Source organism: Brugia malayi (assembly GCF_000002995.4).
Source record: "Brugia malayi strain FR3 genome assembly, contig: Bm_v4_Chr4_scaffold_001, whole genome shotgun sequence".
Taxonomy (NCBI): domain Eukaryota; kingdom Metazoa; phylum Nematoda; class Chromadorea; order Rhabditida; family Onchocercidae; genus Brugia; species Brugia malayi.
The window spans coordinates 4,119,352-4,131,714 of NW_025062478.1; the positions used below are offsets into that span (position 1 = coordinate 4,119,352).

Sequence of the window (12,363 nt, forward strand, 5' to 3'; positions counted from 1 at the left end):
TTTGTTCGTTATGTCACACTAACAAGAATTTCATGTTATTATCAAAATCAATTTGAAATTTACTCACTTTGCGCATTTATCATTTAAAATACATTTTTAAATACATAGGCATTTCCAATATGAATTGGTTTATAATTTAGTTTCATCATTTCTTATAATCTCAATGATAGGCTTATATATTTGATCAGCAGCATGAATTCCCCAAATAAAATCAAAATGATTAAAATTTTGCAATTCATTGTTTTGTATCAAATATTTGCTCGGTATTTTAGCTACCAGACTATCCTGCAAAGAAATTAGTAAAAGTTGAAAGCTTCTGCACTTGCATCTATTAAACATAGATAAAGAAAGTTTGTGCAATATTAACTAAAGTGCCTAATGCAATACGAGAATTTTCGATATGTAGTAAAACTGTTTACTTGAAGAGGTTACTTACCTGAATATCACGTTTATCAGCTAACCAGTCTTGTTCACTCCAATACAGGTAAACAGGTGCATTGATTAGTGATAAATTATAAAGAGGTGGTGTTTTCTACAAAATACTATAGGTATCATTTAGATTTTGAATTATTTTGACAAATGAAAACTTTAAAAAAAGGGATTAAATCCTTCAAGTAGTAATTTAAAAAGAAGAAGCTAAAATCTCTTTTAAAGTGGTGGGAAAACAATTTTAATAGTTAAATTAATAAACAAGGAAAAAAGTGCAGCAATTAAAGTAGGATAATTGCAAAAAATTTTTATTAAAAAAAAACATATTTTTTCAAAAAAACAAATGTTCCAAGTTTTAGATACTATTTTTGAAAAAGGTTTCTTTTTTAAAATAATGCATAATGGCGCATTGAAATGTATGAAAATTTAAATGAATAAATTTTTGCTTGCAATAAATACATAAACAAACCATATTGTAATGTTTCATATTTTTATTTTCTGAACCATAATCATACATTTGTGTTTTATGACTGTTTACCATTTGCGCCCAATGGAGAACATTTGCCATTGAAGTACCAGCTGGCAAATGACTCATATACACTGGAATTCGGCTCTAAAATTATAAACGAAAAAAATACGATGGCTTAAATTAGGAACTGTAATAAAAGCTCAAAAGATTATCAACAAGAAAACGGAGAAAATTAGATTAAGACAGATTTATTTAATTAATTATATATGAATTGAAAATTGTCACTCATCAATTTTGTCATAAAAAGTATATAATTCAATTACCACATTCATTTGTATAGTAGCAGGCCCAGTCATTTGAAACATTAAATTTTCACAATGCTCAACGACGCTTTTCAAAGAGCAAGTTGATTTACTGATCTTTTGAAAAATTGATTCGTTGGGCATAAATTTGCCGGTAATTTTAACCAACAGCTATAAAAATGCTTTTTCATTTTTTGAATACTTTTATAAAATTTGCAGAATGAAAATTGTTAGCGAAGTGAAAAAAGAATTAATGATGAATTCTTGACGATGAGTTTTAACTTATGAATATTATAATTTTAAATTAATTAAATAGGAAGGGGAAGATGTAAATCAATATATCAAAAGTTTTGACTGAAATTTCAGCTGAAAAAAGAAAAAACAAATTTCAGATTATTAAATTATTGTGTTCTTCAAATAAAAAGAGTAATTAAATTGTAATTAAAATTACTGATTATAAAGTCATAAATAGTGATAAAGCAATTTGAAATTAGATTTTTTTGATTTATGATTAAACAGTACCAAATTTTTAATCGAATTTACAACTTAACTAGTCTTTAACTCTTTTATGCCAATAAAGCTGAACTAAAGTATTCAATTTAATTTGCTAATTTTCAGCTTTTTGAAAAAATTTTGAAGCAATTAAGGATGAAATAAAACATGCTTACTTTAAGTGGCCGTAGAAAATTTTTCCCAGCAACTCCTACTAAACCTTTGATATGAGCTAATGTACCAATTGGTCCCAGAGCAAAAAATTTACGAATCTAAAAATTTCTTTCATATAATTGATAAATTTAGGTAAGAAATAAGTTCAAAGTTAAAAGTTCTGCCTTTTCAAAATTTGTCACTTCAAAATTTTGAATTTTTTCAAATATTAATTTCCAGATATGGTTTGAATGTCAATGGTTTTCAAATGCTCAATTAACATAGCTGTTGAATTTTCTAGAAAAAAGCATAGCTCACTTTTTGTGCAAAAAGTTGATCGATTGAAAGTTTTGCAAACATTGTTAGAGTACCTTCGGAATATCCAATATAATACAAGAAGCGTTGGCAAGTTTTATTAAGCACATAATTAATCATTGAATCCAAATCATATTTTGCAAACTCATCAAACCTAAATGAATAATGCTAGTGGTAGTCAAAAAAAAAAATCAAAAGCTTCTTGTTTTCACTTCTACATACTTTTTTATTACGAAAAAAAATTAACATAAACGTCAAAAAGTTGACGTAAACGAAAAATAGTATAAAATTAACTGACGTAAATTTCCAGTATTTTAAATCATTTTGTGTATATTTAACATGTTTGGTGGAATAAGTATTCCCTCGAACGTTACCCATCCATACATCGAATCCGGCATCAGCAAATACAAATGCTAAATGCAAAGAATTATGACTTGGATGAATAAATCTTTGTCAGTAAGTATTTGGCAAATTTGAATTAATTAAAATTCCGATTAAAAGCTTTTGAAAATGCTTTTTTTTTTTTCAAAATCCTTTTGAGGAATTAAAGATTGAAAGAAAAGAAGGCGATATATAATGATTTTAATCTTAAATAAAATATATATTACAACCGGCAGATTGATTTGGTAAATTTGTCACCCAGACAGCGCTTGAACCAATAAAACCATGTTGTAGAAATACTACAGACTTTGATTCATTTCTAGAATTAACCGCTGAAATAAATAATCATCGTCTTTGATTAAAATCAAGTTGTACAAGAAATCTACCGTGCTTACCAGTCGTTTAGTGTATTACGGTGGTGTACAGTATGAACTAAGTACACGTATACGATAATAATTATAACTGATGCAGCAATGTCGTTGAGCATAGTTGAATAACAGAATTACCTGCTTTACCACCTGGAATACGGTGTAACTCGAGTATATAACCATCATCTGTTGTCACAGTATGTGTTTCAGATGGATAGCCATGGTAAGAGATAATTTCATTCTGAAAACAAAAAAGAATATTGCAACAATTTTCTTTTTTTTTGGAAAAAAAGATCAAAGATTAACAACGGGAAATGGATGAATCAAAGTTCTTTCCATATAAAAAAAAGTAGAAGGTAATAAAATAAAAACCTTTCAAAATTCAAAATATTATTTATTTTATACTTTTCATCAAAAATTTATTCAGTCGAAAAAAACAAATGCAAATATATATTTTTTTAATTTATATCGCTTTTTTTTCATAAAAAAATTTTTCAATTAATTTAAATTGCTCGATATCTCGCCTCTTTTAAACTTACAGTTGTCATTGTAGCTTCTGGAAGTGGTTTAATTGAAATTTCATTTGTTATCTGATATAATTTAGTGTAAACAAAAAATTTGAAGATAATAGTGATAAACATCGGCCACCACTGATAGCAGTAGTTATCAGTGCTGCTATCAGGCAATTAGTTCAATGCTATATTTCATCATTGTAAACAGTTGTTTAATATAATGATTTATAACAGTTTAACGTTCAATTAATTGTAGCTAATTAATACGTATTTTTTGTTCAAATATATTTTATTCAAATATTTCCACTTGACTTACTTAATATTAACAAAGTTTAATAATAATAATAACAACAACAATAACAACAGTAATTAATAATCATTTAATATTAATGACACTAACATTTTAACTTATTTACTTAATCACGGCTAATTAAAATAATTATTACTACTCGCATAAGTGTGTATATATATGTATGTGTATGCATTCGTGAGTGTGTATGTGTGTGTGTGTGTGTGTGTGTATGTGCATGTATGTGTGTGTATGTCTCATCAAACAGAACGAGAATTAAATAGGAAAGAAAGAAAGAAAAGTATATTATGAATAACGCAAACAAATACAGGAAGAGAGACAGAGAACAACTGAAATGGAAATGAAATTCATTTTTCTCGAGAACGACTTATCATTGTGCAGATGTGATGTATGTACATATCTGTTTCTTTTTTAGATCTGAAATGTCTGCATGTATGTGTGCATGCATACGTACGATCTATACGCAGGCGAATACGTCTATATTCGCCTGCGTACACGCATACGCACATATATGTATTTATGCGTGTATGTGTGTGTATGTGTGTGTGTGTGTGTGTGTGTATGTATGTGTGTGTGTGTCCTATCAAATTGAACATAAAATTATGCCTACAACATGGGTCAATTTTTTGTCTTCATTAATTTAGCATGCATATATTTATCATAATGATGTCATTGTGTGTTATGGCACTGCTAAATGAGTTGAACTTTGACCCTGCATTTGTGTGCATTGTTAGTTTATGCATATATCATGACCACTGAAATCTCAGTTATAAAAACAATTTATGGTATGATTTTCAATTTTCACCTCAGAATTCGTTAAAAACTTTTGTTGTCTGCAAATTTTAGGAATTCAAAAAATAGTTTATTTCTTTATTAAAGTTTCGCTGTATTTTTCATTGTATGGCGTATCATTTGTTCAAAGTAATTAATTGTTCATTTATTTTTAAAACTGTTTACAGTTACATTTGCGGAAAGTATCATTGCATTATGCTTTTCAATCCATTGTAATGAATATAGTTTATTTGACCATAAATTATTATTAGGCTATTAATAAATAAACATCAAACGATTGCTTTTTATTCCAGCTTAAATAACACCTGTCAGCATACGTTCTTTTTCTTTTAGGAAATATTTCAAAATTTTATTCTGTTTAAACAATTATTCAGTTCAGATTAAATTTTACGAACAAGAAAAGTTTTAAAAAGATTTCAAGCTATTAAAATCTTTTATTGTGCTTCCGTATGCCTTTATTTCCTTCCTTTTCTTTTTTCAAAATTATAACAAATTTATCGGTTAGTTGGAATGACGAATGCAATGAAATAATTGCATTAATTTAAATGAGAAAAATTGCAAAATAAAGAAATTAATTTTAAAGTTATAACAAAACAAAAAAAAAAAAATTGATTTGCTTCCACCACAATATTTTATAAATAGAATGAGTTAAAAAATTACAGGTGATAATTTGAATCAAACAAATAAATTTACAAAAACCATTCCTATATCATATTTCATGTAATTCATCTCTGAATAAAAATCAAAATTGACAAATTTTTGTAATCTTAAAATTATTAAGAAATTTCTTGACTTCTTTCTTTATGAATAATCGATATAATTGATCGATAAATTTCGTTAGCCGCTCGTAAACCCCAAATGAAATCCAAATGATTGTAATTTTTGAATACTTTTCCTCCTCTGATTGACTTATTCGGTAAAACTGATAGCAGTGATTTCTAGAAGTAAAAAAAAATAATCGCTCAATAATACTTTTTTTTCTTCAAATATTTAAACATTTTGTTAACCAAAGTAATTTAACAAATATTGGAAATAAAATTTTCATTTATTTAAAATAAATTTTAATATTTGAATAACTAACCCGAATATCTATAGTATTTGCAAGCCAATCGTTCAGACTCCAATACAAATAAATCGGAACATTAACTGAACTAATATCATAAATTGGTGGTGAATCCTAGAAAAACAAGCTGAAAGTAATTCTAAAGAGAATTTCTAACAATTTTCAAACAAAGTTTCACTAACCTTCCAATTATACGATTAAATTTCATTTGAATTAAAATTTCCAAATCTTTTAAATTATTAACTTTTTCCTTAATTAAAACAAAAAAAAAAAAGTTGAAAATATTACATTTCCATAATGCCTTTGATTCTCTTTCACTGATTCATAATCATAAGCTTGCAATTTTCCACTATTAATCATTTGTACCCAATGAATCATATTCATTACCGAGGTACCACCTTCGCCACCGATATACACCGATAAACGACTCTGCAATTTATTCATCCAACTCATTAAAAATTATATTTTCTATTATATACAAAATATTAGCATGTAAAATAATCAAAAGAAGAGAATTCTAAAATTTAAATCTTTCGCTATGAATTTAATTTTACCTTATTAAATTGACCGTTATCGGGACCTGCTATTTGAAAGATAATATCGTTGCAGAATGGATTGAAAAAAGAGATTTCACAAATTAGCATGCTAATTGTCTTTGTTAATTTGCTATTTAGTGCAAAAAATCTACTGCCGAAGAATTGCTGAATTAACTAAAATGAAAGTTAGTTTTACATTTTATTAATGAATTATATTTTTTATGTCAACAAAGATAATACTTGAAATTAATTCATATTCATTTTCTTTTTATCAATGATAGTAAGTGCAAAAAACTAATTGATAAACTTTCCTTTCTCTGCTTATTCGCCTAACAAATTACTTTCTATTTCCCATTGAAATATGAGTATGACCTAATCATATCATATAAGTTATACCTTAGCACTAGGAAAAATTTTGGTAGCAAATAATCGGAATAATCCTTTCACATTGGCTACAGTTGCAACTGGAGCTAATGCAAAAAATTTCCGAATCTGAAAATTTTACTCTTTAAATTTTCCTCAGAAATAATGTTCTTTTTTCAAATTAATTCAATTTTACGAAAAAATAATTAATTTATTAACAACATTATAAAAATAATTTTTTTTTATTTTGAAAAAAAAATGTCATTAGTTTTTGTATAAGTATTTTTTTTTACTATATTATAAATAAATGCAACATTTTCAAGTTCGTGTTTGTGTATAATTTTAAAAAAAAATGAATTAAGTATATTTTTTCTTCCATCATTTTTGTTGTCATCAAAAGTTGTGATTTTTTTTTTCATTAATTTAAATTTTAAACAAATTATAATTGAAAAAAGAAGGAAAACCTTTGATGCAAAATTTGTGTCCTGGGAAAGTTTGACAAACATAATTAATGTGCCCTGTGAAAAGCCCACATAATACAGACTTCTTTGTTTTGTTACCTTTAATACCACATCAAACATTGCATCCAAATCATATTTTGCCATTTCATCCCAACTTGAAATTATTAACATCAATGAGTACTTAATTTTTTTTAAAGAAAAATATTTTTAAATAAACTTTAATTAATTGTTATTGATAACATTTCACACTTAAGGGTTGTTGTAAAATTTGGATACTTTTTTGATTTGTATTTGATACAATCTCATATATGAATTATATTTCGATATAATTTTAATTTTCATTTGTTGTTGTCTTAATTCATATGAATTTTTGTTAATTAACCTGAATTTCCAAAATGAATCATTCTTTGTGGAACAATTAACATGATTTAATGCGTATATATTTCCACGTGAGTTACCAAGCCATACGTCAAATCCAGCATCAGCCAAGATGAATGATGAAATTGAAATTTAGTTTGAAAACAAATAAGAATAAAAATGAAATGCAAATTTTAACATATACCCTATATACGAACTATACTTTGATATAATTACCAAAAGATTCATTGGGATAATTTTCCACCCAATCAGCACTTGAACCAAGTAAGCCATGTTGCAAGAAAATTGCTGGTCGATATTTACGACTAATGGAATATCCTGAAAATTTTTCAAATTAACTATATTTTATACTCTTTTTTTTTAGAGATGAACCTCTGTTGATATTTAGCCTTAAACTGTTATAAAAGAATAGCACCAAAGAGCAGACATAAAGATAAGAATATTTCTGATAGCAATAAATTGAATTGTATACTTTAATTGATAACTGATAATCATTTTATCGAGTGATTATTCCATGGAATAATTTTGGTATGAAATGCTGAATTGCTACGAAAAGCATTCTCATAATTAAATGAACAATTTCAATTTTAGTAATTAAAGTAATTTCTCACTGCATGTTTAAAAATTTTTTTCTTTCTCTTACATTATATAAATTAAATATTTATAATAGAAAAACAAACCATTTTTGCCAAATGGAATACGATGAAGGTCTAAAATATAACCATCACTGGTATATGCATGAAATACTTGTACCGGATAACCATGATAAAGTATTATTTGAACCTGTGAAAAAAAAAAAAAAACATTATAACAATTTATTCTTTCTTTTTTCATATCAAGAAATTTGAAAATTTAAATTTTATCCAACTATAATTCTAACAAAGTTATTATACTACTAAACTGATCATCAAAAAATTACAGACATATAAACTGGTGATGCATATGTATGTGAAATATTTCTAAGCGGATACCTTCTTGTTATGAGAGAGGAGGGTTTGCATGCATACCTTATGAAATTTGTGAATTATTTTTACAGTGGTATGTGTTTCAGTAAGACTTTGTATGCCAGTAAAGGATCAGATAAAGTATGCCAATGGAAGGATGGCCTCATCAGTCTTCAAACTGGGCTCGTTAGCCTTACAAAGCGATCTGTCCAAGAAAAAAGTACTCCAAACAAACCAACAACCTAGGGATTTTGTTGTTACGGATTGCCTGCTAATGAACTTCATTTGTAGGATGAGATCAGTTCCGCGCATATTTCATTTCATCTAAAAAAACCTTTGCTCAGACTCAAAGGACAAAAGTTTAAACGACAGAATGTTGATGAAAACAGCAGGTGAAAAGCGCACTGAATGATCTAATAGATCTAACATGAATTTAAGTGATTCAGAACTTCGGCACTTTTGATCTCTCAAAACTGATCTAAAGATGAGAGCCTTGTCTGACAGCATCCCGATGGCCAAGAAACTTTTCCAAGGAGAGCTTAAAGCAAAGCTCTCTATTTTCTCATCGATGCCTAGTGCAAAATATCAAACAGACTGCAGCAAACTTATCCTTCACTTTCAGACCAAACCAATATTCCAAGAAAGAAGCTCAAGTTAAAACCAATAAATTGGAAACAAAATGAAGTTCGAAAGCAGTAAGTGACAATTTCAAAAACCTTTAAACTAGACTTGCAGACTATTCTATGGATTCTTTTCTAGCACCACTTAGGCAATATACAAAAAGTAGTTCTACAGAATGCCCAGGGTTCTCATCAATAAAATTCAAGGACTGACTTGATGGAAGCAACCTAGAAGTAAAGGAACTTTGAACTCTAACAGTACAGTCGAAAAATGTTTCCTTGTATGCAAATCAAAATGGTAATTTGATATTTGTCAATTAAAAATTGCTGTTATGCTACTATTCATCATTTAATATGAATAAAATTATCGAATATTTCTGTTTTGTATTATTTTAAATATTGTTGCAAATAAAATAACTATCAAATATACATATACTCACGGACACGTCCTAGTCGTGTGTTACGTGAAAGGAACTTACGTACCTTTCTGGGATCCCCATGCCAAACAGGCTTCAACTAAAGAGTCGAAAGTCGAAGTGTGTCGATGGGTAGAATGGATTAACCTCGAGCAGCCATTTTAGAAGAGTGACAATTTCGGATCCGGGCAGATGGAACTCATTTAACCTTTCAAGGTCATTCATCTAACAGATAAACCTACTACCTCAGTATTTCGCTGCTATGGTCCAAGCTTGCAAATATAAAAATAGCTCATAGAATGCCTAGAGTGCTCGTCAAAGAAATTCAAAGGACCTAGAAGTCTAGGTACTCTGAACTCTTGCTCACCTACCCGTCTTGCAAGAAAAGCAATCTTAAATGCTGCAAGCTTAAATAGAAACTTCGGAATATCAAGAACAGATGATGAATCAATCTAGCATAACAGATGAGTCAGTAATATGTTCACTTCAACTCAGCAGATTCATTCATTTAGCACAAATCGTCAAACTCACAACTAAAATCTTTACCGAAAATTTGAACACTTTCGATCTCTCTTTCAATTAAAGGCTTAACCCATCATTATTGAATACAACTACGTGTACAGGTCACGTCTTCAGGATGAAAGATTATCACTTTCTCGACCGCCATTAGTGGTTCACTCGAGCTTCAAATCGGTTGATATGAAGATCCAAGACGCTGTCACCAATGTTGGATCTGTTTCGGGATGAAAAAGTATTAAGAAGCACTCCCGAGACTTTCCACTATTTTTTAAAGTAGGACTTGCTTCTCTCTCACTTTTTTTTTTCAATCTACAAACGCTTTTGCAGCAAACACTGATAAATTCCTTTGTTCGCGAAGCTAAGCTCTCATCATTGATAGTATTATAATGGTAAATTTGCTATCTGAATGGTATCATTCACTATGTTATATTATTTGATATAAAATATTTGTAAATATACGAATATTCGATACTTATAAAATGAGACAGAAAAGAAAAACTTAAATATATGGTTACTTATAAATTGAACTTAAACGATTAACTGAAAAAGTAATAATACAAAGAATTGATTGGATTGTCCAAAAAAGAAAAAAAAAAATGATGAATTAATAATAGAATATCAAAAAGCATACCGTTGTCATTTTTGCTTCTGGTGGTATACTGCAGCAATAATAAGGTGTAATGATAAGAAAAATAGCGAGAATGATGCTAATCATAGTGATATCATGCGAATTTATCATCGTTACTGATAATCAATCGTTATTTTTTTCTCTTTTTTCATAACTGCAAAAGTTAAAATTAATTTTAAAAATGTGTAATTTGCATTATTAAAATTGAACTTATTTCTACAACGAAAACTAATGAGCAAATCAGGAAAACGACTGCTAAATTATTTCATTGCAAGGTATAAGCAACAACTGTTGATGGTGGATCAATATTTTACTATTGATGACGGAACTATTTTCAATTGTAAAAAAAAGTGTTTTCAATTTAATTTTATTATTAAAATATTTTTACTGTTTAAATTCCGATTTATTAGTGTCAGTTAGAATAATTCATAATAGAATTTTATTCACAAATACGATAGAAAATTATTTCTAATAAAAGATTCCAATTGATTACTTCTTAAATGTACTAACTTTAAACTCTATTATTTTTAGTTTATTATTAAAGTTTATCTTTGATTTTAGCTTAATAGTGATGTTTGTTCATGTAAATAATAAATAAAGTTGAGTAAACATCTCCGTTAATATCTCGGAGCAGATTAAAACGAAAATAAATGTAATTTAAAATTTTAAACATTAACCGGGAAAAAAGTTAAACTGAAATATAATCTACAGCTTGAATCATGTCAATATTAGTTTTATAAAATACTTAGAATTACTTTTTGATAGAATGAATAAAAAATAGTTATAAATAAATCAACAAATTTAAATGGCAAAGAAAATATAGGAAAAAATCAGTGGTGAAAAATGATTGATTTTATCACTTTATTTCTTAAAAATTTGAAATTTTTGTTTATTAAGTTTAATGAGAAGAAACACAACAAAACAGAAAAAATTTATCAGTGAGCGCATTCGAAATATAAATGTCCTTTTTCTTTTCAAAAATAATAGAAAATATCTTAAATGATTCAAGCTATTGTTTCCTTATTTGAATCACTTAATATATTATTCTTCTGCCAGTTTATCATTCGTGGAATTTGCAAACTAAAATTAATCTAAGCGCTAAGTGTAAAATCTGAAATCTTTTTGTAGCATATATGTGATATAAATTTTCACATGGTGTCGAAGCACGTGACGACTTTTTCAATTCTAGAAATTTAAATTTAAAAAAAAAAAAGAGAGAAACAAATCGATTGCATTAAATGTAACAGCGGATAATTAGAATTCATTGAATTGAGACATTTTATCTAGTAATTTAAAAAAAAAAAATCTTTCTTCCTACTTGATAAACTGATAAGAAAGTAGCATTGACTGTTATCAGTGGATTATTATATAGCGTTATTTGATTTTCTTCATAAATGTTTTGCATTTATTCCTCTCCATGCATGTACACACATGCATGTTTGTTCTTTGGGGACTGTTTTTATCAGTTGCCTCTATAAAAATGATAAGAGAGTGAATTTGAATGATTTAATTTTAATTCCACAGATTATCAATCATTTACCATCGTTACAGCTTAAGTGTGAAACAATCAAAAAAATTTTAAAAAAGAATCAAGAATCACTCAAAATACAATTATTAAATGTACAACAGTTGCTTATATTTTCCAAAGTTTAAATAAATTTCACCAAATTTAAGAATATTTGAAATTATATTTCTCTTAATATAGCCTCATTAAATTGTAGTTTAAAGTGATATAACAGTAAAAAAGTTGCTTTATTTTTAAAAGTTTATTTCTTTTTTTAGCTCATAATTATTTTTGTAAATGTTTAAGCACTTATTTATAATTAGAAATATTTTTCTAACCTAATTATTTAAATGCTTACTAAAGTTAAAAATTTATTTTGTCAAATGCTTAAAGTTATTTATGTGTGTA

General features: G+C 27.3%; 2 protein-coding genes across 3 annotated transcripts; both read right to left on the minus strand.

Annotated features, from left to right (window-relative positions):
- Nucleotides 1-129: 129 nt before the first annotated feature.
- On the minus strand, nucleotides 130-3,457 carry Bm7415 (ab-hydrolase associated lipase region family protein; the record flags this gene model as incomplete). Of its 2 annotated transcripts, none has more annotated exons than XM_001895746.2 (10): nucleotides 130-285; nucleotides 437-532; nucleotides 899-1,042; nucleotides 1,222-1,371; nucleotides 1,869-1,964; nucleotides 2,164-2,314; nucleotides 2,459-2,573; nucleotides 2,772-2,873; nucleotides 3,048-3,150; nucleotides 3,449-3,457. In XM_001895746.2, 10 exons carry the CDS (start codon nucleotides 3,455-3,457, stop codon nucleotides 130-132), a joined length of 1,122 nt encoding a protein of 373 aa, XP_001895781.1. The 2 variants fall into 2 exon arrangements, with proteins under 2 accessions (XP_001895781.1, XP_042937499.1); XM_043081565.1 differs by having other exon boundaries at nucleotides 2,769-2,873.
- A 1,842-nt stretch (nucleotides 3,458-5,299) lies between these two features.
- Nucleotides 5,300-10,562, minus strand: Bm5356 (Uncharacterized protein; the record flags this gene model as incomplete). Its single annotated transcript, XM_043081566.1, has 10 exons — nucleotides 5,300-5,461; nucleotides 5,605-5,700; nucleotides 5,875-6,015; nucleotides 6,141-6,296; nucleotides 6,519-6,614; nucleotides 6,950-7,100; nucleotides 7,329-7,351; nucleotides 7,527-7,642; nucleotides 8,005-8,107; nucleotides 10,455-10,562. 10 exons carry the CDS (start codon nucleotides 10,560-10,562, stop codon nucleotides 5,300-5,302), a joined length of 1,152 nt encoding a protein of 383 aa, XP_042937500.1.
- Between the last annotated feature and the right edge of the window lie 1,801 nt (nucleotides 10,563-12,363).